This window comes from Hesperophylax consimilis, chromosome 4 (assembly GCF_061612785.1).
Source record: "Hesperophylax consimilis isolate HC1 chromosome 4, BYU_Hcon_1.0, whole genome shotgun sequence".
NCBI classification, from domain to species: Eukaryota; Metazoa; Arthropoda; class Insecta; order Trichoptera; family Limnephilidae; genus Hesperophylax; species Hesperophylax consimilis.
In genome coordinates this window covers 25,318,552-25,344,766 of record NC_142839.1, presented here as the reverse complement: position 1 = coordinate 25,344,766, position 26,215 = coordinate 25,318,552, and the positions used below count along the sequence as shown (strand labels likewise).

The following is a 26,215-nucleotide window of genomic DNA, read 5'->3' as shown; positions in this document are numbered from 1 at the left end:
ACAGAGATGTCGTCACCAAATTTGTACTAGAAAAGGAAGAAGTGGGATTCGAATGATATGTGTGAAGCCATTAGTGCTGTTCGCAATAAAAAAATGGGATATTTGATGGCAGCTAAACACTTTAAAGTCCCACGTACTACTTTGTTTCGACTCGTATCTGAAAAAGATGCGGACCCTTTGACTTTAACCTCAAAGAAAATTGGCCGAAAACCAGTTTTTAGTGCAGAGTTCAAAAAACAATTGGTAGACTACGCCCTTGTAATGGAAAAAAAATTCTATGGTCTAACACAAATGGATATCCGACGATTGTCTTATCAAGTGGCTGTTAAAAATAATCATCCAACTCCTTTTAAATCGGGAATTGCTGGCAGATACTGGTTGAAAGGCTTCCTAAATAGACACAAAAATGTGTTATCTATGAGAAAACCTACAGGAACCTCGTTTGCAAGAGCCATCGGTTTTACCAAAGAAAAATTGGACACATTTTACGACATACTAGAAAATGTGTATTCAGAAAAAAACTACCCCGCCGACCGTATATTCAACGTAGATGAATCAGGACTATCTATCGTTCAAAGTAAAATCCCGAAAATCATTGGACGCCGTGGTAAAAAACAAATCGGTGCACTAACTTCGGCTGAACGAGGGTCTCTTATAACTATTGTGGTTTGTATGAGCGTATCAGGCATATATGTGCATCCAATGATAATTTTCCCCCGCAAAAATATGAATCTACAGCTCATGAAAGGAGCCCCGGCTGGATCTGTTGGAGTATGTCATCCATCTGGGTGGATACAAACTCACCTATTTACCCAATGGTTTTTACATTTCATGGAGAAAACTAAACCAAGCGAGAGCTCTCCGGTTTTGTTAATCTTGGATGGTCATTATAGCCATACAAAAAACTTGGAGATTGTAGATTTGGCTAGAGCGAATCACGTCTCCATAATATCACTCTGTCCTCACTGCACACACAAAATTCAGCCCCTCGACAGGTCATTCATGAGTCCTCTGAAGGCCTATTATAGCGAAGAAATTCGTATGTGGCTACGTAATAACGCACGAGCTTTGTCAGTATATGACATAACGGAGTTATTTGTAAATGCTTATCGCAAATGCCAAACCGGAGAGATTGCAGCAAATGGATTCAAAGTTAGTGGAATCTATCCCTTCAACCGGCATATTTTTAGCGATGCTCACTTTCTTGCTGCAGAAATTGAAGAGTCTGAAGTCCAGCATTGTGCAGAAGCGTCAACAACACCCATGATGGAAGTTGAAGCACGTCCATTAGCTTTAATGGAAAGTCCACCCGAAGAACAAAGTCCTTCCTTGGTCGCGATTGAACCCCAGCCGTCGACTTCGCGTGGAAGACCCAATCGCACTATCATTACCCCATTTGATGTTTCCCCGATTCCGCAAACTAGGAAAAAAAACATCCAATAGAGGGCGTAAATCAGCGGGTTTCAACCGTTATATCAAGTTCTCCATACAAGAAGCAACTAATAGATGAACAGGAAAAGAGGACTGCCAAGAACAAGCCCAAGGGTACAAAAAATTCCAAATAGAAAAAAACGACAGATATTGCTACTGACTCGGATTCTTCTGCATCGGAAGTAATTGATGACAGTTCCTCTTCTGATATAGTCATCCCTCCTGGAACTAATAAACCAAACGATGAAGACGCAGTGTGCTTTTTCTGCAATGGTCCTTTCAGTCAGGATGTAAGGGGAGAACTTTGGGTCAAGTGCCTAATGTGCAACCTCTGGGTACACAATGAATGTGCCTGATGCGAAACAGAAGAGTATGTATGTGATTATTGCAAATAATTAACAAGACACTATTATATTCTGAAATATTAAAATTGAATATAATTTGGAATATACTATTCCGAATTACATGCACTTTTAAAAAAACGCATTTTTTCTCATTCTTTAATTTTTTATTTTTTAAAAGCACTGTAATATTTTTTTTAAATTTCTGTTCTCGTTTCCTAATAAACTATTAGTTTCTTAACATTTAAATCGACTTTTATTCGTAAAAACATTTTTATCTTATTTTCTGCACCCTAAAATGTAAATGGTATTCCGAATATGCTTCCTTTCCTCTATAATGGCCAGTTGTTTCACAGAATTTTAACAATTCATCTTATTTTAAAATTCTGCGAAAGTTCTATTACTAATATATTTTACTATTATTTTCGTTATTATTGCAATACTTATATTTTCCGAAATGGAAGGATATAATATGAAATTTCACAGAACTTGAACATTTGATGAATTGTTCAAATTATGTGAAACAACTGGTCCTAAACGGTAAAGCTCTATTAAAAAAAACTTTGATTTTGTCAACATTTTTATATGTTTTCAGAAATTTTCAAAAAAAAATATCTCTGAGATTTTTTTTATTTTTCAGAAATTTACTGCAGAAAATCTCTGAAAATTTTAGACTATTGCCATACATCGTTCACTTTCAGATTATCTTTGCTGATTTAATAGCGTATTTCTTCCCGTAATAAATATCACAATACGGCAAGTTGCAAACACCAAAGAACTATTAGCGGATTAACTTCATATTAAATACTTGACTAATACACTTGGGGGCCTGTAATATAATATCCCAACTTGTCATATTACTAGCGAGTGAATCTCTTCTATCTGTATAATAACCACGCGCATCGCACTTTGGAATTTTCATTAAGCGAGGACATAAATCACGCTTTTTGTTTGGCTGCACGGTCCTGCGCATTCAATGGGAGCTTTAACACTAACAGCCCCGGATTCTGTGGAACTGTAGAATTATAGAACTACAGAACTATGCGGATTCTATGGAACATATTGGTGACAAGTGATTAATGGGATTACAGTAGTCTAGATTTTTTGTAGATTCCTAATAATCCACTTAGTTTGTAAAAATCATCTAGACGAATGAATACATCATATCAACATGGATTATAAGAAAATATTCTGATAAACATATGCAAGCTTATATATTATGAGCTTAAACCTTCGTACAGAATTATAATTATTTATTTATTTGACAATATGAATGACATCGCGTTTGGGTTCTACCCAAGCGTCGTGCATTAAATTCCTCTGCTGACTCCATCATGACACAAGCAACATTTTTCGCTTACCGTGGTGGTAGTAGAAGATTTTCAAATATTGCAGGAGTGTAACCCGGGAATGTTAGTCTTTCTTTTAAAAAAATATATTTATATGTTTTCTTATCATTGATATTTTTTTCTTCTTAGTCAAGAAGTCAAGTAGCAATCTGACATCTTGACTAACAGCTTTTTCTGTCTTGAATTTGAAAGTCGATACTGTTTTAGCTAGCATTTTCGTTACCGCCAATATATATTCAAAATATAAACAGTTATTGTGTGATATATGCAGCAGAAAATATTTTCGATAGATGAACTAAGGCATAATGAAGTTAAGACAGCCTTTTGCAGTAGGGTTTCTAGGCGAAAGCAAGTATTTTCGAGCCAAGAATCTTAGAAATGCACATAAATTACCCTTAGGACTATACGTTATTTTGACTGTGTGTTTTATTTTTCGAATGATTTTCTTTAAAGAAATTATTATCAAATGAGTTGTCCGCAAATTTCATTCATATTTTGAACGGTATAAAAATTGAATAAAATTGATATATTAGGTAAGTACGCCAAACTACCCTCTGTTTAACAAATATAGCTTATTACACATAAGGGGTTGTGGCCACCCCGCCGGTTCAGCTATTGTGATCAAATATTTGGCTACCTAACGCAGCTCATACAAGGGGAGACCAAGGGATACATTATTGGCCTTTAATGGAGAATGAATAAATTTTACTGTTCATTCAATTTTCATTGATCTCTGTATTTTGTAGCCCAATATTGGTTGATGGATTTAAAAAGGTATCCAATTTTTTTATACAAGATACAAATTAAATTATAAAGATATATTATGTTCTCCAAATATTTTGCACATTGTGGTTTTTTTTCAAAAATTAATTGGCGTGTTCATCAAAAATTAATTTGTGTGTTCATCAAAAATTAATTGGTGTGTTCATCAAAAATTAATTGGTGTGTTCTTCAAAAATTAATTGGTGTGTTCAACAAAAATTTTCCACTGTCTTTCTGATTAACTAAAAATCAAAATTTTTCCCAGTAGTTGTGAGCATAAAGTAAGAACACCGCAAAACTCTATCTTGGAAAACACCCCTCGTTTCTTTCACATTCATTCATTCCCTTATAATTACATTATTAACATCACCCGACATTCTGAATTTTTACAGACAAATATACCACACTTTCAGCCTTTCTAAAAAACGTGGTGAAAATTGTATTCCATTGATAAACGACAGTGTATGTAAAAACCTTACCAATTGAAAATTAAAATAGAAACTGATAGAAAATAGTTCACGGAAAGACATATAAGATATATATATATATATATATATATATATATATATATATATCGCTTATCCAGTCAAAGAAGGTTGTTTATCTGTTGTATAAACTTGAAATAATAATAATTTCTAAAAATTTCAGAATTTTACTAAGATTTAAAAAAAATATTTAAAGATTAAAAATTGCCATATTTTAATTTCAAACGAAAAAGTCTGAAAAAAGAAACATAGTTAGTCAAAACATTGAAAAATTTCAGAGAAGTAACAATTCAAAGAACACCGTTCTGTTATTTAAGGATTTTGCACGATAACTGTCACTTCACTTTTGTTGTCGTTCATACAAATGATAAAATTTTAATAATAATAACCGGGGGATAACCAAAAAAAATCAAATTTTATGTAATGGAGCCTTCAGTATTTTAATCTCTTGGTAGTTCCACATCTTCTATCCTAAATACTTTCTCGGAAATAGTGGATGTGTTCTAACTACACGGAATATAGTTAGAAGAAGGGTTTAATAACATACCTTTAATAATATTAATAATTAAGCTTAGCATAATACTATTTTTCCACCTTGAATTTCTACAATAATTTCAACATAATTGAGCAAATCTTAATTCTTGATCACTGTTCCACTAAACTATTGTGCATAGCAAACGTTTGTAAAAGTTCGTATGGGTGTAGAATATATATGTATCCTCGCACACATCTTTTTTTCCGTACATCTGCTTTACATTTTGAACCCATATAAGCCACCTTTGGTTCATTACGTCTCAACGTCTGTAAATATCTAATTTATTACTTTATAACATGGTGTGATCGACAAAACTATAAACTACTTCTAATAATAATAAATTTTAAGGACAATTAGATGCAAAATTGGTACCTATTTTTAAACAATGTTTGCACTTGTTAAAGCGGTGCTTGAATATTAGGGGTAGGGGGTTGGATTTTATTTGTTGTCCCACCCATTATCATAAGAGTAGAACTTGTTTAGTATATTGGCTTGTGGCTGACAGCGATATGCGTGAGACGAAATCTACTGGAATGATTTTAATATCATGAGTGTGATTGTGAGGGGTGAGTGTTTCCAATATGAATCTGTTTAAAATTTTAATAATTTTATAATTTTACCCACTTGATAGAGTTTTAATAAAGCAGTTACCTAAAATTTTATCATAATTTAATTTTTTGTTAAAATTTGGTTTTAATAGTGGTGACTACTCGCATTTCTTCTTGCTTTTCTCGTTGAACATAAAAATCTGATGTAAATATATAATTTGAAGAAAATAGTAGCATTGACCGAGATGTTTCAAATGAAACATACGTGCAGATTTCATGATGCTATTGCAGAATTTCTGCTACAGGTGGTGCAAATGTGGTTGCAAAACAGAAGTTTTTTTAGGTAAAGCATATCAAAATATACAAAGCTTTGATGTAATTCGATATTATGAATTCCTTGAATGTACGGTGTGACAAAAATACAGCACTTGCTTAAATTGTTATCATTTATTTAAAAACTACTTAAATGATGCAATATATTTGATAAAGCTTGAGCAAGTAGGTGACTCTAAATCAGATTTCTGAAATCAGGGTAGAATTTCAGATAATCAGGAAATTAATTTACACATACATCAGACAGGCAGATTGCACATGGCCAAAATCACAAAAGAATCATATTAGACATTAAGGCATGCAATTCTGATTGAAGCCTATCCACTTGCGCAGAGAGAGAGAGGGAGAGAGATACAGAGAGACAGTACTTTCAGTCACGTGATTTATCAATTTAATTGGATAATTTAATTTGATGAGTGCCACACGGAATGGCCGCCCGCCTGTAATCCGATACGCTGGGAAATTCGATTATCGAACTACTGCGCCATCCACCGCCGTTCTGCTGCTAGCTGCTTGGCGCCCCGATTCCAATGAGCCCCGGACGCCTCTGCTCCCCTGGTAGAGGTTATTTGAGATGATTATTTGATTTTCGGCATGCCATCTGCAAATACTTTTTTTCTATTTTCTCACACAGTTACGGTACACTTAGATACTTATGGTAGCCTGGTAAATTTTCCAACAAAAATCCTGACGACAGCGGAAATTAAATAAGTTCATAAATAATAAAATAATATTGTTTTTATTTACACCTATTTGAATTTCGCATTTGTTTTCGGTAATGAATTAATGAAAATCTTAGAACCCACTTACCGATATCGAGCTGAAACTGGGCAGATATACTCGTTGTCAATGACAGTGCATTCTAATAAAGTTTTGAGGCAATCACGCATATACACGCGGACATATACGCATTTCTCTGAAATTGGATAACATTACAGCAGTTAACATACGATATAAATGTCAGTCGGTGCCCAGTTGGGATTTGGCTCAGTTGTTAGCAGAGTTGGCTCCTGTCCCTGGGAAGGGACGTTCAGTCCTTAATCAAAGCAATTTTTTTTTGTTTATTTTTAATATCTATTAATTAAAAATGATACATTGTTGTAAAAGTCCAGCGTAGTCGCGTGAGGTGTTCAATATGCAAAAAGCTAAAAACTCAGTTTTTTTTCTTCATTTACTCTGATTGTGACAAGCCACAACATAACTGCGTTTAGTGATGTTTTTTGTTTTCCCTCAAGTCCTTTAATAAAATTATATGTGGGTGGACAATATTGAATATCTTGCAATGTGATTCTATATTCCGATTGAAAAACTCGTCAAAAAAAAACACAACGAAGATACAAAATAATTCAAACCTTTGAATTTGGTCCAAATATCAAAAGCACAAAGCAAAAATCATTTATAAGGAGCACATATGATTGCGAGGGTTAGATGCCTCCCGTGGAGCCCCTTTGGTGGGACAATAAAAATACGGGGCGAGGGGCGTTAATTTAATTACCCCGCTGCTCACTTGGGAAAAGCTAATATTTTATACAAGCACACAAGAGGCGGCAGGACACTCGCCAACCTATTAAGGGAAAGGTGACTGACGAACAAGCGAAACTTCTAAATCCGAACCACCTACCAAAAAGTTACAAACCAATTGTGACCCACTTTAATAGTTACCAATCGTGTGAGATGGGCCTTTCGATATTTTCATTTTGCTACGCTTGTGATTTGAATGCCGTCAAAATTGGACGCGATACACGAGAGCATTGTTAGCTTTTGGTTGACTACTGCTAATTATTGGGGGCTTTTCGGTCTTCAAACAAAATACGGCAGTTTAAAGATTTACACATGATCGCATGTGTATTTGTTAAGCTTTTATGATATTGTAACAATATTTCGTTATTGGAGGCTTCAGCAAACAAGTGCTGACAACGGACAATGACTGAAATAATTTAATTTAAGAGATCACAATATATCGTTTTGCTTTGCTACGGATTTGGATACAAATGTTTACTATAATAGAAAACCTGCGAAACAAACCACTCCAAAGTGAAAGTGTGTAACACCATTAAAGTACAATTCCATTAGAACGATTACACAAATATATTACTTTGATTAAAAAAACTGAGACATAAAAATAAAACAAAATTGCGGATGCAATCTTTTTTAACGACTTCAGCCATTAACTGAGTAGAATCTTAGCAGAACAAGCTGCGAGGGACACTAAGAAATCTTCTGATTTGATTAAAAAAGAGTGGGCGGCTCCTACGTGCGATTCCGTAATTCGCCCTCAAGCCCATACAGAAATCAAGAGCTAAGTACGCCGCGTTCCTCCGCGAAGGATACACAAAGAGCTAAGCATTAGCAAAAAACGTGCTCTAGAAAGTAATTAACCCGATATAAAAATGTCCCCACTCCCCCGTGGCCTTCCCACCCCAGCTTTCGCAGTTGTTCCGCGGGGAAGCGGGGGCAATGTGAATTCCTTGCAAATGAAGCGATGGCAAGATTGGAAAACGATGATTAATAGACGTGCATTAGCATTTTATTGAATACCAAAGCTGGCCCTAGAAGAAATCTTCGAATTTAAATATTCGACCGGCGGAGAAATGCGCGAAAATATGCGAAGTTCGAACGCCGCCTTATTCCAGAACACGAAGTTGTCAAAGGTCCCCGAAATTAATCGTCCATTAGATAGAACATTTTTCTGATCATCAAGTTAGTCCTGCAAAGGGACCCGAGACTATATTCAATCAATGAAGTTGAAAGAGGGAAATAATTAACATGCCTTTTTAAGTTTGTTTAAATCGTTGCAAAAACAGGAACGCTGAAAAAACCCACGATCTTGTTACTTTCTTATAAGATGTCAAGAAAATTTAAAAACTTATTACTAGATGCTCATTAAAAGTAAAATAATTCAGATTCAAGCTCAACAAAAAAACGCCCTTAAATAGAGCTATCTTTTAAACTGAAGCCTTCAAGAGAGTTTAGGCATCAGAATGGCGAGTGAGTGAAAAAAAAATCAGTTAAAAATGAAAAGCAAACAGGTAGTCATTATTATGAGGAGGCTGGGATAAGAGAGTGGCGGACGCTAATTGTCTCAGAGACACGAAGCAGACGTGCGGCGGGAAGAAAAAAATTAAACATGGTATCAAATTAGCCCCGTCTCCCCGCGACTGTACCATCGCGGTATAATCAGTGGCAATTTTTTCCTATAGGATAAGTAATTAAAAATGAGAGTGGCTTGGAATTCCGCTCTGTATTATTGTTTCCCTGTACTTTTGCACAAGTTTTTGACGAGTCTATTCTGTACACTTGTACAGTATACACCGATGCGTAATTTTTTATGCTGCCTTTAGCAGAATGCAAGCCATACCTATCCTCCAACAATAGGGTAAAATATTATATATATAGTGCAGATATATTTACATATATATCTGCACTATTTATTACATTTTTATGTTTTTTTTTTAAAATAAAGATATTCTTTTTGATATAACGTGTTTGTTATTGAGATTTTTAAAGAAATAAAATTAGTTCCAATCACACCCAAGTAATTCATAAATATTCCTTCTAATTTAATACATGTATATAAAAATATATTCGGCTTCTATAAAACTTAACATTAACAAATTTGCTTTTTATCCTTTGGTGTGTAACATAAATTTACCTTGAATTTAATCATTTACTTGACTGTTTACTTTATCGTCAACGTTTAACATGTTTATATAATATCCTAGAATAGCTGAAAGAAATTTGAAAAATCTTGTAAACTTAATCCAGTAGGATTTTTTTTGACTCTTCATTTAAGGTTAATCATTTTTTCTTATTTTTTTGGTTCAATTATGTGGTATGCTAAAATTGCACAATATTGTATGCTATGTATAGGTGCATTTATAATTATGGTCAAAATATGAGATCAATCATTTTCCACTTATATTAATTCTGTATTGCATTATAAAAAAATAACGTTTTTCATCAGTACCTACTAGTACTGAAGTTTAATATTGCAGAAGTTGTATAGGGTAATAAATCTAACTCGGTCTTTGTTTCCAAACAGCGCGACCCGACTGTGACAAAAACTCCAACGCTACACGAGCGCTGCAAAAACGACATTCCACTAAACCAGACCAATGACGAAGGATTCGCTAATTGTCATCAACTCCAGGTTAGAGCCGCTTTGTCCTGGTCCCGTTCAAGGTTCCAGGTATCGGGTTCCGGGTCGGATCCAAACCGCGCGCCGCTTCCCCCTTTACCGACTTACCCCACTTGCCTCCTTCATCAGGCCATTAATCACCGAACCAAAAGTTAAGACACTGATTAAAATGCCATTCGCCAAGTATTTATGTACGCTCAACCCCGCGCTGAATTATTTACTACATCTAACCTGCCCGCATTTAAATTTGTACAGACGGCTGCAAGTAGAGGTAACTAACTACCTAGTAATTCACGAACTGGTACTCCACTTTACAGGCGGACTGATTCAGCATTTTATTTGCAAAGGGTTTGGATTTTAATTTTTAAAGTCAAAAATCTATTTACAAACCATTACTTAAAATAAATAAATACCAAGTGCTGGATACAAACACGCTTTCCAACAAACTGTCCATGTTTATTTTTATAAATATCCACAAAGTTATTAATTAAACATTGCTCTGCCACTACTCTCATAGTACCTTAACTACGTATTATTTACAATTATTGAACTCTCTGTGATAACTTATACCTGCTTATATCGTTCATACCCAAGCCTTACCAAAATTTTAACACTTTTTCCTCGCTCATTAGATACGTAAATACGTTGGTGTACTAAAGATTCAACAATTCGAACCTCGAATAGATACCCACCTAAGTTTTCTTGCAAAATCTATGGTATAATAAACATTAACAGACTTAATAATAAAATCAATTCACAACTGTTAAACGGTGTTTTTATTAAACATCGTATAAAGACTGTACAATTTTTTTGCAAATTATTACTAACAAAATGTCTCATTTTTGCAGACTGGCGCATTTTACGGGCAATATGAGAAATTTGGCAGTTTAGACTTGTGAGTTGGGATGTGTGATTCAAAGCATTTTTTTGTTCATAATTTAATTCTCAATTAAATTAGTAAAATTCAATAAATTTTTCATTTAATAAATTTAAATTTGTTATTTTTTGTCAGTTTTAATCCATAAAAAATGTCATCTTATGGATTTAGTTTAATTTAATATGAAAAATCCGGCCTAAAAGGTGTAGGATTCATAATCAAAAGCCCGAATATGGAGATGGACGGGTCATATGATTCGAGACCCACAAGAGAAATGGTGTAAAAATGTCACTGACTGGTATCCCAGAGATGGCAAGAGAAGTAGAGGACGTCAACACATGAGATGGGAAGACGACCTAAAACTCACGGCTGGACATCAATGGAGAAGAGTAGCGCGTGACAGGTCCCAATGGAAATTGTTAGAGGAGGCCTATGCCAAGAGGCAAACTGAGCTTCGGGATATATTATTTATTTATTTGTTAAGACATACACAGTACAATTAGATACAATTAGATATTTTTAGTTATTACATAGTTGTAGTACCTATTACGTATGTCCATAAAATATCATTACGTAATTTCGCCTGAGATTGTTATAAAAGGAAGGAAGTGTGTGGATGATTATAAAAATAATAAATGAATTGAAAACAAGAATTATAATAAGCTCACGAATTGTAATTGACTGTTAATAAATAGGAATTTTGAAAAATGATGTGAAAATATTTTTGAAATATGTCATGCTAAGAAATTTAATAAGTTAGTTTTGTATGTTTGAAAGGAATCATGAAAGATGTCTAAATGTAGTAATTTTGCGTAATGGGTGTATGTTGTGATTGCGCGAGTAATAACTGAATTGTTTGCTGCATTGGTATTGTTGGCTTCAATATGAAATAGTGTAGTGTGCCTGGTACGCCTCGTTGGAACATTTAAACTAATGACGCATAGCAATTCGGGACTATCTATTTTATTATTTAGCAGATTATGTAAAAACAATAGGTCTGACAATGTGCGTCTTTTTTGTAAAGTTAACATATTATTTGTAGTATTTTTGTATTTCTTGAGTAAATGTTTCGAAAATTTATTCTGTATGCTTTCTACTAAATCTATGTATACCTTATATTATAACAAACAAAAAATTTCTAATATACCTAACAGAAGTTCAGAATAAAAGGCTTATTATTATTATATATTATATAATATGAAAAACTAGATTATTTCAGACATGTTTTTAATTGACTGTTACCGATTGAATTTTATAAGAACTTCATATAAGTGATGTTTGTTTTATAACATAAATATATTTTGCATGTGTAGTTAAATACAAATTTGAAAAAAATTACGTTTATATTGTGCAAAAATGGATCCAATATATATATATTTTTTTTGGTTATTCTCTGGGAATTATTATTATTGTTTTTAATTGTACGAACAATATGTTTAGTGAAGTGGCAGAGTTATTTCAAACAAGGTTTTGATGGAGTCCATGACTTCTGCCACATCAATACAAAATATTGTTTGCGTAATGACTGACAGAAATCATTTCACAAAACACAACAGGGTACACAAAAAAATCAAATTATTATGTTCAGCTATCATGAACTAATTTTACTGTCAAAAATAGGCTGCGTGTTATTCGTATCACATTTTTAAATCCTGAAGGAGGCATACGCTCATAAATCATATAACGTTCACGGAGAAATCATACTGATATAAAATACTGTAAATTTATTAAAAATCTAGTAAAATAATTCGATTTTCTGAAACGAATGAATTAAAAGAGTTTCTAACAAAATATCAGTCAAAAGCAATGTGTTCATACAAATACTGATATTGATACTGACATACTCATATTGTAGCATTCTTTCATGGTATCTATTAGGAAAAGAACACGTGTGAATGACTAATATTTTATCAGGAAGTTAGAATGCTGTCACTTTTTTTTACTCGATCATTTTTCTGCGTGTGTAAAATCTGTGTTAAAAACAGATAAATGGATTGCGCAAACATAGACAGAAAGAAAAGGTTAATTTCCACGAAAGAGATCGTGTAATATACCTTATGTATATCAAACCCTCGGTAAATACATTTTGCTACCATTATTAATTACAAAGCTTCGCGGGAAGGGTGCGGGAAGAATCGCTGGGCTGATAGAAGCAGCGGGGGCGGGACGCTGGAAGGGTTGCTTCCCCTCCTCAACCCAAGATGAATTATTTACTAATTACCGGCTTCCGGGGAGTCGTTCTTAAGACGGTATTGTGCGGCTCTTGAAACCTGGACTACACCCAACTAACAGAACAAGCAAAATCAACACACACCTAAAAAGAAGCATTTCAATGAAATGGTTAACATTTTGATATAAAGGGTTGAGTTTAAGCCTTTTTGCTTTGCTTGTTCAGTTTGTTGTTTTGGTGCAGGTGGATTTAAGTCTTCTAACCACCATTGGATAGTGGTGCAAGCAGGAGACATTTAAGGGGATCATCGTCAGGAGATGACACGGAGATTACGTAAAGGGATTACGCGAGGAAATTCGGATATATGTTGGTGCCCTTTGCGGTGGCTGTACGCGTGTAATTCGTACGGGATTCTCGTATCGTTCTTGAAGGGATCCATTCTACATGAATGATGATATTCTACAACATAATCTTACAACGAAAAAGTACTGGATTTATGTACTGAAATCGTAGGAGACACGATGATCTTTCTACATTAGTTAGCGATAGAACTAATTAATTATTTAGGTAAAAAAATTTTGCGAAGAATATTTTGCGAATCCAATAATTTTCTAATAATAATTTATTTTTACTTTTATTGAGAGACTTTTCATACACAAAGCACACCTTTATTCTCTTGCTTAACTTACAATGAAATATTAAGTAAATTTATACAAATATCTATTTAAAAAAGCTTTTCCTTCTTAAAATTACTCCCACAGTGGTGCATGTTCAGTTTCAATTTTCAATTCATCAAATTTAAACGTTCATTTTCAGGTTCTGTGAAGGTCCTATTCAAGTTATATTTTCATTATGTATAAAAAAAGTAGTCCTTCATGCATCCAAATTGTAACAACTGATAAGTATGTATAGTACTGTCAATTTGATAGTACTCCCTCCCTAAACACGAGAATTTCTCAATTAGGGAGGTATTGTTACCACTAATATTATATATATATTGGTTAATTATATATTATATGTATATTGATTAATAATAAAAAAATAAAAATAAAAAAGGTCTCTTATAATATCATTATAGGCCAGTTGCTTGACAAAACTGAAATTATAACAGAACTTGAAAAAAATCTTTCACAGAATTTATAAAAATTACTTTGAAGTTTAATGAAATGTTCAAATTTTCTGAAACAACCCGACTTAATGTTATTAATATTAATCAAAGCATGAAGCATGAGTAACAAAAGATATACAAAAGAAAGGCAAACATTCCGGGCTACGAATAACGTAATAATATTTGAAAATCCCTACTACCATCACAGTAAGCGGAAAATGTTGCTTGTGTCGTATTGACCCAAACGCGATGCCAAATCAGCGACTGACCGGTACATTATTCCACTTCGGGCTTGTTGTTTCATAGTCCTAGAGTAATAACAGAACTTGAATATTAACTTTGAAATTTCATGAATTGTTCAAGTTCTGTGAAACAACTGGCCCTATGAATTAGTCTAGATATTGTAGGGTTTCTTCGTACAATTGGTATAGCATCAATGTGTGAAAAGTTACGTTTGGTAAACACTTATAAAACTAGTAGATACCTACCTATTAATAATTAAATGTTTAGGTATCACGAGAGTAATCTTAATTACACGAGATTACGAGGCAACATGTCTGTAATCCTTAGTATGCGTAAAGCGTAACCGCAAAACTAATGGTTCGCAAGATCACAGGCAAACAAACAATGGTTTAATCTGCGGCCAGTTTTATGTGATAGCAAAGAGCGAAGAGTGGACCGGTGCCGTATGAATAGTAAAGCTCTAAACGTGTCAGTTTACCGCAGTTGGACCTATACCCGGATTAAGCAGCGCTCTGAGGGTCCAAATGGACAATTACCATAACCGGGGGCGCTATTTTACACAAACATGATACCTGCTACGGTGCTACAGCGCTTCGAGGCCGGGGATACGAATCTATCTGCTGCGGAGGGCGGACCTCAATTCGACCGCGGACTGGCCAGAGAATTATAATATCAAACCGAATTTCTGTGAATATTAATTCTCGGTAGCGAGGGCATAGAGAGGTACAATTGCGTTATTACGAAATATACAGGTCGGCTTGTTACAGCCATCGAAAACTTAAAAAAATATGTATACGAGGTTTGAATATGTTTTTTACCACGTTATAATCAATGATAAAAAAGCAATAAAAATGGTTGAGCTTTATAAGTAAGAACATCAAAATACCCACGTTTATAGGTACCAAATATAAATGTGATAGCAATGAGTCACAATGCTAAAACAAAATGCTGATAGAGAATGACTTGGAATTTTTTCAATGAACATTACATGATATATGTTATGTAGATACAAAGATAATTAATGCAATAAACATATGTCACATGTGGAAGTACCTACCTTTAAGTTAGTATAATCAAGAGTTGCAATGGTGATCAGATGTAATTACTAGAAAACAGTATTTGAACTTTCGTAGTGATACCGTAAGATGTTAAATTTTTGATTCGTGTAATAAACAAGATTTGTATCTACAGCAACTAGTTTAGGGTATTGTAACAAAAAGATCCACAAGAGAAATGATAACTTACCAGTATGAATGTAGGTGTGTTTTTTCATGTCTGACTTCTGGTGGAAACGCTTCCCGCAGTACTGGCAAGGGTAGGGCCGGGTGTCGGAGTGGATGAGCAGGTGTGTGGAGAGAGTGCTCGACCTTTTGAAGGTTTTCCCGCACTGCTTGCACTCGAACACCTTCTCCACGCTGTGCACAGCCCTAAGGAACAAGGGACGGGTTAATATGTATAAAATGAACGCATACCATTGTGATCTATTTGCTACTAAAACAGATACTTGTTTATTCATATCAAATACGAGTACATATGCGCAACCGTGTATGATATAGATACGTATCATAAAACAAGCAATAATTGTATCAGCGAGTTGGTGAAATTCGCAATCAATTTCTGAAATAGGTATTATTCGAATTATCATAATTATGTTGAGGATTAGTGTTTTTAATGTACCTGTGTTGACTGAGGCTGATTTCGTGTCCAAAGGTCTTATTGCAGAGTTCGCAGGCAAAGGGTCGCTTGCCGTTGTGAGAGCGCCGAGCGTGAACTTCCAATCCATGGGGAGTGGAGAACATCTTTTCACATTTCACACACGAAAAGACGTCCGCTAAGGGGTGTCCGTGCGTGTGCGCCCCTGGCCTCATGAGAAGCTGGTGTTGGGCGTGGAGTTGTCTCAGTCTGAAGAGTTCTTCTGCGGGAAGCGGACAGTAGGGAGAACCGCCTCCCTGACCGCCCCCTGCTTGTAATGCGGCAGCCGCTGCAGCTTGCACAGCACTGAGATACAAAGAAGCAGGATTAGCGAAGAATCCTCTATCGTCACCTTCCTTCCCACCCATCATTGGGCTCGTGGGGTACATACCAGGATGGAAAAACCCCGGTGGAACAAACTGCCTGGGGAAAAACCCTTGACTCGTACCAGGCGGGTATTCGTGGCCACTTTTTTGTAAATTAGAGTCTCTTAAAAAGTCGGCGAAAGGATTACTAGGGTAGAATAACGATCTGGTGACGGATACTGAGTCACCAAAGGAGGGCCCGTCAGTTGGCGGGGAGCGTTGGGCGCGGGGGAGGTCTGGTCTAAGGAGAGCGCTGACGGAGAAGGTCTCGGAGCGCTTGATGGGGGCCCGACACAAGTCCGTTGCGGAGGGCGGGCGGGGCGAGGGCGAGTCCGCGATTCGAGGCGGGGGCGGCGAGTCCACTTCCAGCTCGGGGGAGGTGGAGCGGGAACGGGGTGGCGGGCTACAGGGAGACTCCGATCTGTGCATGGCGGTGTACATAGCCTTGGGGTACATGTTGTTGTTGTGAAGAGGAATCACTTCTTCCTCTTCATCGTCCGTCTTGTCGGCCATAAGTCTGCTGATACCAAATTTTATTTGTTCTGAAAAAATAAGAAATCATATTTTTGTAAATCCGATATGGATGCGTATGAAACGAACACATATTTTTTTAGTGTCATTTGAGGTGATCAAAGATTAACATTATCAGGAATACAATCGAACCTCGGGCTCGTGTTGCGGTACTTTAATGCACAAGCGTTCAGTCCATGGGACGAGGCCTGTCGGCACCCTCTGCGCATCACCGCGAGCCAGATCCGAATGTGAAATGAGCTGTATCATGTTGTGTAAAGTGTAAATTGACTTTCATCCCCTGGCGATGGGCAAACCCCCTTAATTAACACGTTAGCGAAGGGGGCCGCCCGCGCGCGCCCGCCCGTCGCCCTCCGCCCTCCGCCGGCTGCCCCTTTATCCAGTCCCGCTTATGATTTACACGGATCCGAATTTTATCGGATTTTACATCACAGAAGGGGAGGGCGCGAGCGAGGGCATGGGGGCAAGTGTAATGATAATAATAATAATAATAAATACGCCCAGTGCATTATTCACCATCCTGAAAGGCGAATCGAGATGATTGTCGTATTGTTGGCGCAGCGTTATAGCGTGATGCGGAACTAATCGGGGATTCGGTTCGGACGCATACAAAGTATTACAAAGCGAGATGATTTTTTCTAGGTTATGATTTTGTGCACTTGTTTGCCCCTTCTTGGAACCCTTCCGCAGTAATATTAAAGTGTGAATTATCCATTCATTCGCGACGAAAAGCGCAAACAATATTATTACGCTTGACAAAAGTGCATTGTTGTTTTTAGTCAATGTCTATATTTGGGTCGAATATGGGTATAATATTTCATTGTATGGAATACATTAGAAAAGTTGGTATTGATTTTTGGGTTGTTTTAAAACCTAACGACAAATCAAATAAAATACTAAAATGATGATGTGTCAGTAATGACTTCTTCAATTATAGCAAATATGTTGCAATTTTTTAATTACAGGTTAATTTTAACTTTTACTCAGGTTAAAACACTATTTAATCAACTGGTTTCAAAACTAATTATAGCAAATATATTGCAATTTTTTGATTACAGGTTAATTTTAACTTTTACTCGGGTTAAAACACAATTCTTCAATTATAGCAAATATTTTGCGATTTTTTAATTACGGGCTAATTTTAACTTTCACTCAGGTTAAAACACAATTTAATCAACTAGTTTCAAAGCTAATGGTTAATTTAACTTTGCAAATAATTAAGATTCTCAGTTATAATTGGTCTGTGGAATTGAGTAAACATAAAAAAAGTAAAATTAAGGAACAGTATCAATAACTTGTATTGACTAACAGTAAAACTAAATCTCTTAAATTATTCTCTTTTGACCAAACGAGTAGGTAAGTACATAAGTATTATTACATTGAGCTAATTATTCAGTAAAGAAGGTTAATCTTTGCAAAAAATATAAGTTTATTTGAGATTAAAGTCAATTTATTATTCTTCGGTTACCCTTTCTTCTTAACATATGCAAAAAGAAGGTAAAATTGTATATTTTGAAACCAGTTTTCATTATTTTATTACTTTAATTTCTTATTGTAAGTATTATTATGTTGGAAAATAAATATTTTTATTTATTTCATGTCTGATCATTAAAATAATAACATAATTCAATAAAAAAAATATATATACAAATATGTGTAACGTAAATTGTTATTAAGAACCTGTCAGCAAACTTCTATCTAGCAGTTTAACAGGATTTCATTTTAATTATGTAATATAAAAAAATACTGAAGAAATTTAATAAAAATAATATACTGTGAACATTTTACACAAGATCTGAAAACGAAAATGTCAACACCAGCAAAAAGAGAACAGTCATTTTTTTTTCGGGGCTTTGAAATACTTAATACTATCAAAATATTTTATTTTAGTTCAATGAAATTCTATCAAAATATGTTTCTCCGCGCTTACTAATCTACTTCGTCCTGGCAAGGAAAAACTTCGAAATACTCGTATTCTTGATCCTGGCAAATATGCACATCGAACTTATTCATCTACTTCATCCTAGCAAGATACTCAATTTCGAACTTACTCATCTACCTCGCCCTGGCAAGATATGCAAATCTTACGAATATTATTTATATTTTTACTCATCTACTTTGTTTTGTCTAGATATGCTTCTTTGCGCCTACTGATCTACGAGTATTTCGTCCTGGCAAGGAAACAAATACAAATTACTCATCTACTTTGCTCTGGCAAGATACGCAATTTTGAACTTTCTCATCTTCTTCGTCCTTTCAAGATATGCAAAATCAAATTTACTAATCTCCTTCGTCTTGGCAATATAATATACTATAGGCTCATCCATCCTCTTATTCCTTTTTGCATTCAGAACATAAAAATAATTGAATTGATAATCTGACGAACTCGTCACAGAAAAGAATCAAACGAATATATTTTTAAAATGCATCTGGCAATCAACAAAGGATGTAAAAATATTTTCAATTAAACTAAAACAACAGGTGTGAGAGTAACTAGCACAGCACACAGTGCGAGTGTAAACTGCAAATAGTTTGGAAAAATGACCGCTTGCAAAAAAACTCATTTAGCGAGATTGTTATTTCGCGCTTTCAACAAATTAAAAACGTTCGCCCCGCGGCTGCGAATGATTAATTCGCAATTTGCATTCAAATAGATAAATCCGTAAAACTGAAACAATTCTCTTTCGACACCCTTTCATGCTCAGCGGGTTTTCAAATTTTGTAATTTATTGAACGATTTTAAATAACGCGTGCTGCATACAAAAATCGTGCTCCTTTTAAAATCCAAGCTTTTTACCACCGTGCTTTTTAAATCTATTGAATTAAAAATAATGCAACAGTAGGTACATAACCACACAAATAATTGATTTACAAAACTATTTTATGTAGAAGGGGGGCGTGGCTGTGGATTTGAGTCTGAGCTGTGAAAAAAGAGTAATGTTAATAAATTATATGTTCAAAATCAATAAAGGGCGTTGAAATTTGCTAACAAAAAAAATTCTGGGCAAAACCGAGTAATAATTTGAGAAGCGGGTTTGTGAACCGCCACCCCGGGAACTATTTATTGAATAACCAACACCTCTGCCACACGCCACCCCAAGAGGCTCGCTACGTCTGGTGATTCAGCAGGTGCCCGGGCTCATCGGGTGAGTTGTGTTCAGGATTCGCCTGCCCATCAGCTGCGTGGCGTGCCATATCGGGAGGGGTTGGTTTGGGGAGACCCTTTGATCTCTCCAACTGGTCTCTCAGTCTCGACCCATCGCCTTGCGCCGCAGTGGTAGGGATTTATTCATATGTCCGTCACTCCTGGACATTCTGATCCCTAGATTCCTACTCAACCCTAATACCCTTTACCTCCCCAGAACTTCCTTTCCTTAAAAAGACCCTCCACACAGCATCCCAAAATATGACATAGGCCCTGAGAGAAATTATTTTTCTTCTCTTTTTTATGAGGTGATTGCAAAAAAAAAACAAAAAAAGAATATTACTTCTGACATTATAACATAACAGATACACAAGAAACATCACAGGTGAAATTTACTTTAGAGATTGCGTAAAGAATTCAGCCTTCCGGTCAAGCCAGCCCCTTCCATCCCTACAAAGGAGCGCGCAACACATAAACAACCTTCAGCTGAAGGCACTAGGCACTAGATACCGGCCTTGGGGGATACCCGCCAGCCCATAAAGGTGAAAACGTCCTCGAATCGTATTATGTTTTATAGAAAATCTTTGTTCCGGCCAAGTTTACCTCGGAATAGTTTATGTGGACTCGTGAAGCGGGGCTCCCCGGGGCTTGTTTGTCCACTCATACGACATTTTTCACCATGATTGATTGACAGATAATGCCCCATGTTATTTGCGTATTTAAAAAGAGGTTCAATATTAAATTAACTTTTTACGTTAAAGGGGACTGAATGTATTCTTACTTGTAGAGGGATTGGTCAATTGTGTTTTTTAATAATATCTGCTTTATGATTGTTTCATGTTCTCTATAAAACGGTTATTCACCAATGTATAATGAAACATTTCACAAATTTGAGGTACACGTAAGGCATGGGGGGCAGTTTTACTATTTAACACCCTGTTATAATTTTATTTTCATATAAAATGTGTTCACCTAAAAATAATTTCGGCGCGTGTCTAAGGTGTTGAAATCGAGCAAACTTGTTAAGAAGAAGGATGGATACAGGAATAGATATAATTTATATTCTCTCATATTCAGTTGAGGCATAAACCTCTTTTGTACTTTTTTTATTTCTAAGATATAGTTTTGTTCACAAGGGGCCCAAATAATTGAGCTTTATTTGTTCAAGTGTTCTGCGTATTGCGATTCCATATTGAATGATTTCGCATGATCAAACAAATCCAATAATTTTGTTGGCGCGGGAGACAATATATGTGAGATTTGAAATAGAGATTTACTTCGAAAATCCCATTAAGGTCTCTCTACTCATTTTTTAAATTTATTAACGGACTTACGTCCAATTACAAAACAGTAACACGAAATTTCATTATGTAAATTAAAGAGTAAAGAATGGCATCTTAAATCAAAGACAAAAGATAGACATATACAAAGAAAAAAATTGAAGTGACTTGTCAAGTCAAGACTTCGCCAGAAGTCAAAATATTTTTGTTTGCACATAATTTTTCTTCACTTGTTTAGTGACCGATAAAAATCATTTAGATTTTGACCAATATAATAATATATACAATTGAATAGCCAAAATTCTGGATCATAAAATACCAAACCAAACTGATACTGAAATTGAACTTTTAATCAAAAGATATGTGCCATTTTATTTTTGGTTCAAATTACAAAATATGGAACATTAAAGAAATCGATATTTCACGATTTTAGAGCAAAGTAACTGCCAATTTGCAACTTAGTGTAAATTATTTTAAAAAAAATAATCTTACCTTACCTACTTTTGTAATTATAGCAAGATTTTCCCTATATAATAAAAAAGTAGAACATTTGATTGACTTACAAACCACCGATTTAGGTTGTAACACAAATTTGTCATGTGTAGGTAGGTATGATTTGAGATTTTCACGGTCAAAAGTATTATAGTGATTTTTTTGGGGTATTATGCAGTGTTGCGCTACCTCCTTCTTTGGCCAACGTTTTGGACAGCATTGCAGTATCCATCATCAGGACAGATGTGGGTACAGATGCACATCTGCCCTGATGATGGATACTGCAATGCTGTCCGAAACGTTGGCTAAAGAAGGAGGTAGCGCAACAGGGCATAATACCCCAAAAACAAATCACTAAAATTGTCGTATGTAAATTTAAAATTCCGACCCAACAGACCACTTTTTTGCGATGTTTTATTTTTTTAGATAATACGATTATTTCATTATATTTACATTTTAGATTGCGAAAGTTATTTTTTTTTAATAACTCCCATTAAGTTACAACAAATTGTCAAAGCTGCGTCTAAAACCGCAAAATTGCATTATTTTATGGCCCATTTTTTTATAATTTAAAACACAAATAAATAATAGTCTGTATAAATAATAGTTTGGTCAAGTATTTTTGCTTAAAATGGAAATGTAAGTTTTGTATGAAGAAGGCCGCGATACCGTTCCTCTGAAGCAGAAAAAATACTAGAACTGTGAATTCTGGCGTCTCTTGAAATATGGACTGCTTGTACTGACTGTAATTTCTAGGTCAACCCAACCATTTCCAGGTCACGACATCACTAGTCTGATGAGTTATCCAATGAAATAGAAAATGTACCATATCGTTTGATACCTACATTCTTTTCAGTTGTTCAACGAGAAAAGAATATTTCGGAGAATATTATTGTTGAAACTCGGGAAGTAAAAGGATAATAAAAAGAGAATCTGTGGACTGATAAATTCTATTTATCTTTAATTTAACTAGTTTTTCAAGTGTTCTGCATGAAAGTAACGTTAGAAAACATCTGAACGGTCTCTAGGCATTAATTTTTAGGTTCGGCCCCTTTTGGACACGCTAAAATTATTTAATATTAACCTTTTCTGGGACGCAGACTGCAGACACGTTCAAGAAAGTATATCATCGCCCCCAGGGGTGGAGAGGTGCATGTGAAACCTAAATGCACATACAGTCTAGCGCTACAAATGTCAAAACTGAATGTAGGAAAAGCGTTTACAACGTCACGACGACATTCTCTGACATCCAATGACATTCTGGCTTCCTGGTTAGTAATGCACCGCGGGCTTTGGGATTCTTTGGGATATGCTGGTACGAAGTAATAATTTAAAATGCGCAAATATGAATTCATAAATGGCTTATAAGTAGTCAATGTGACATCTCTGAGAATGTTTGTAGAGTAGCTTACTACAAATTACGAAGACATGAATGCATCCTGTTTCAATAAGCAAGATTTTCCCTTATACATTATCAGATAAATAATGAATAAGAAGGATAAACCATTCCAGAAACACTCTTATGATAGAATCCCGTCTGACTTCAGGATCGAGCATTGAAGACCATTGGAGAAAGATACTTGCTCCCACAATCTTAGATCCGATGGATTCCCGTGCTTCTCTGGTTTAATTTCATGTTTAATTTAATTTTTAATCTTTTAATTTTTATTTTTATTTTTATTTATTTTACTATATGTAAATACTATATGTACTTATATCCTCTATGGGATGTGTGGGATTGCACTAACCTCCCCACATCCTGGAATAAAGAATTTATTATTATTATTATTATTATTGAATTAAGTAGGTAATAAGTAATTGTGACATACCCACACAAAAATAAAGTAGTTGGTTAAAAAACAGTAATATTATTCATTATGAGATTTATTAATATCTGCGCGAAAGAATGTTTTATTAACGTGGAGAGCAAGTTCTTCGTGGCTTGATATTATTCAAATGAATATTTTTTTCTTTGTTTTAAGGTGATGCAATACGTAGTAATACAAAACCATGTGTTTTTGATTTGAAAATTTGGTCACCTAGAAATTTTTCAGATGCTTTAATTAAATACTGCGAGTAGAATACATTTTGAATTGAAATTATCGAGTATTTTTTAGATAAGTCTTTTTATAAGCCCAGAAAAACATAATGCATAAGGCCTATGAAAACTGCTTTAAAGTTCAAAATCTCCTATTTACGAACCCATTTTCGGTTATGATTTTATTGTATAGTGTGGCGAATTAAGTTATTTATAAAATGATCGAAAAAAATTAAATATTTATTGCTGAACATCCACAAAATAAAATAAAAGGCACTTTTTGGCCATATTTTTTTCTTGCATAAATCAAAACAGGCGAATGGTGTTCAGCGGGAATTTAAACCTTGTCGCCATATACGTAAGGTTTGTTATTGATAGCGGCTCAATTTAAAATATTACACGACGTAGTGCATCGCCTTAAACCACTTTTTTGAATAATCCATTAAAATAATATAGGAATACGCCTTGATAATTAAGAAGCATTAGAAATATGAATAACAAATAAAAATGAAAAATATTTCTCCAATTTTAAACAGTTAAAATTAACCGACAATTCAATTTAAAAGTTGTTCTCTTTTTCTTTTGTTTACCTTGTAATTTTAGTTAGTATTTTAATTTAATTTATATTTCCATTGTCCTGAAGAAGGTTGAGTGCAACCGAAACCGGTAGACACTCATATAACTCCATTAAATAGTTTAAAACAAAGAAAATATTTTTCATTTGTAGAATATTTTATCATTGTTTATAAAAATGACTTGAATTTTAAGGTAATCCGAAACGAAGGCCATTATATTTCATAGCTAAAAAGGTTGTATTTCTTCATAATTCTGCCTTGTGATGTAGTAAAAAGGCCAGTTAGAAAATACATTTATTAAACCACTCTCTTTTATTTTCAGGTGTGTATGCAGTGTCTAAGAAAGGTAAGACTAGCGTTGTATTACAAATATTGGTAACATGTTATTGAGGCTAATATTGTTGCAGCTCAAGCACTATTTACCCCCGTGGCCTATGAAACGTGTACGTATTGAAACCCAACTCATATACTTATTAAGATATATTCAGGGGTGCCTACAGTGACTACATACGTCTTCCGTCTATAAAAGGTAAGTCTAGTGTTGTCGAATACACTACTACGGGCTAGACCAGCAATCCGAATAACAATAATAATATTGAACAATTTTTATAGCGCCGCTTTTGTGAGTTATCACCTCAGGGGCGCTTAGATCGCGGGTTCCATCCATTTTAAATAATATATATTATAATTATTTTACAAGCAATAATTATTCGCCTGAAACACTCATCCACATTGAAAAATCTCCTGATGAAAGATACATGACGCCAACGGGACTCGAACCCGTGTCCCTTCGATTTCCGGTCGACAGCTCTGACCACTGAGCTATGGCGGCTTATCTCTTATCCGCGAAATAATTCAATATATACTAGTGTTTCATTCAACAATTACTGCTTGTTACATTTTTTCACCTGAAAACAACCAACTTTATTTTATATGAGAAAGGCATTGTAAGTGCAAACTCTCTCACTAGATGGAGTCGAGACAAATTGTCTACATTTTTAGGTGAAATACTAGAACTTGTCAAATATTAATTATATTTACGACACGTTCCAGGGTGGGAGATATTCTGAGTAGAATTGAAACGTAGCTTTAAATGACTTTGCCATGTTTGGTGACCAGATTTGAATAGCCAGGTACTTCCCCATCTTTATATTCCCCATTTATTTCCCTTTCTCACTATATTCAGCCTAGTTTGGAGCAGTTGGGACCCTTGTGCGGTATTCAAATGAAAAAAGGTGTGTCTAAACACAATCCACATTCTTCGAAACATATCTCTATTATTGTATCGAATACACTACGAGAAGTAGCGTGTTATTGAGGGTAGCCCTAACGCTGTTTGCTCACGTGGCCTGTACCGTGCAAAGCCGTAAGTTTCACCAATAAAATATGCATTTTTATCTGTGTTTGGACAACATGTATCACCGCTGTGTACTGTGTACTGTGTGCCGCACCGCCCGCCCTGCTTTGCAAACGAAAAGAATATCCGTGGATGGTCAAACATGAACACAAAGGGGGTCACTTCGCCACTGTCGCCAAGCATGCGAGCTTCAACAGAAAAAAAAACAAATATACTGATATATGCAATTACAAATAATAAAATAAAAATAAAAAAAATAATGAAGAACAGATCTATCAAGGTAGGCATGATATAATATAACTAACGTAGTATTTGATACCACATTAATCTTTTTTTTAAATGCTTCCAATAATAGTATAATATTGAAAAGGGGGTTTACTTTGATCAACGCTGTTTATAAATATTTTGGACGCCAAATAG

At 34.9% G+C, this 26,215-nt stretch overlaps 1 protein-coding gene across 1 annotated transcript in view; it reads right to left on the bottom strand.

The window, feature by feature from the left end:
• The window catches only part of sens-2 (zinc finger transcription factor senseless-2), a 91,012-nt gene that overhangs the window by 29,630 nt on the left and 35,167 nt on the right, over positions 1-26,215 (bottom strand). Inside the window, exons 3-4 of the mRNA XM_089631345.1 lie at positions 15,998-16,919; positions 15,566-15,747 (exon numbers count right to left, since the gene is read on the bottom strand). Coding sequence (XP_089487471.1) covers positions 15,566-15,747; positions 15,998-16,919 — 1,104 coding nt within the window. The remainder of the gene's footprint in view (positions 1-15,565; positions 15,748-15,997; positions 16,920-26,215) is intronic.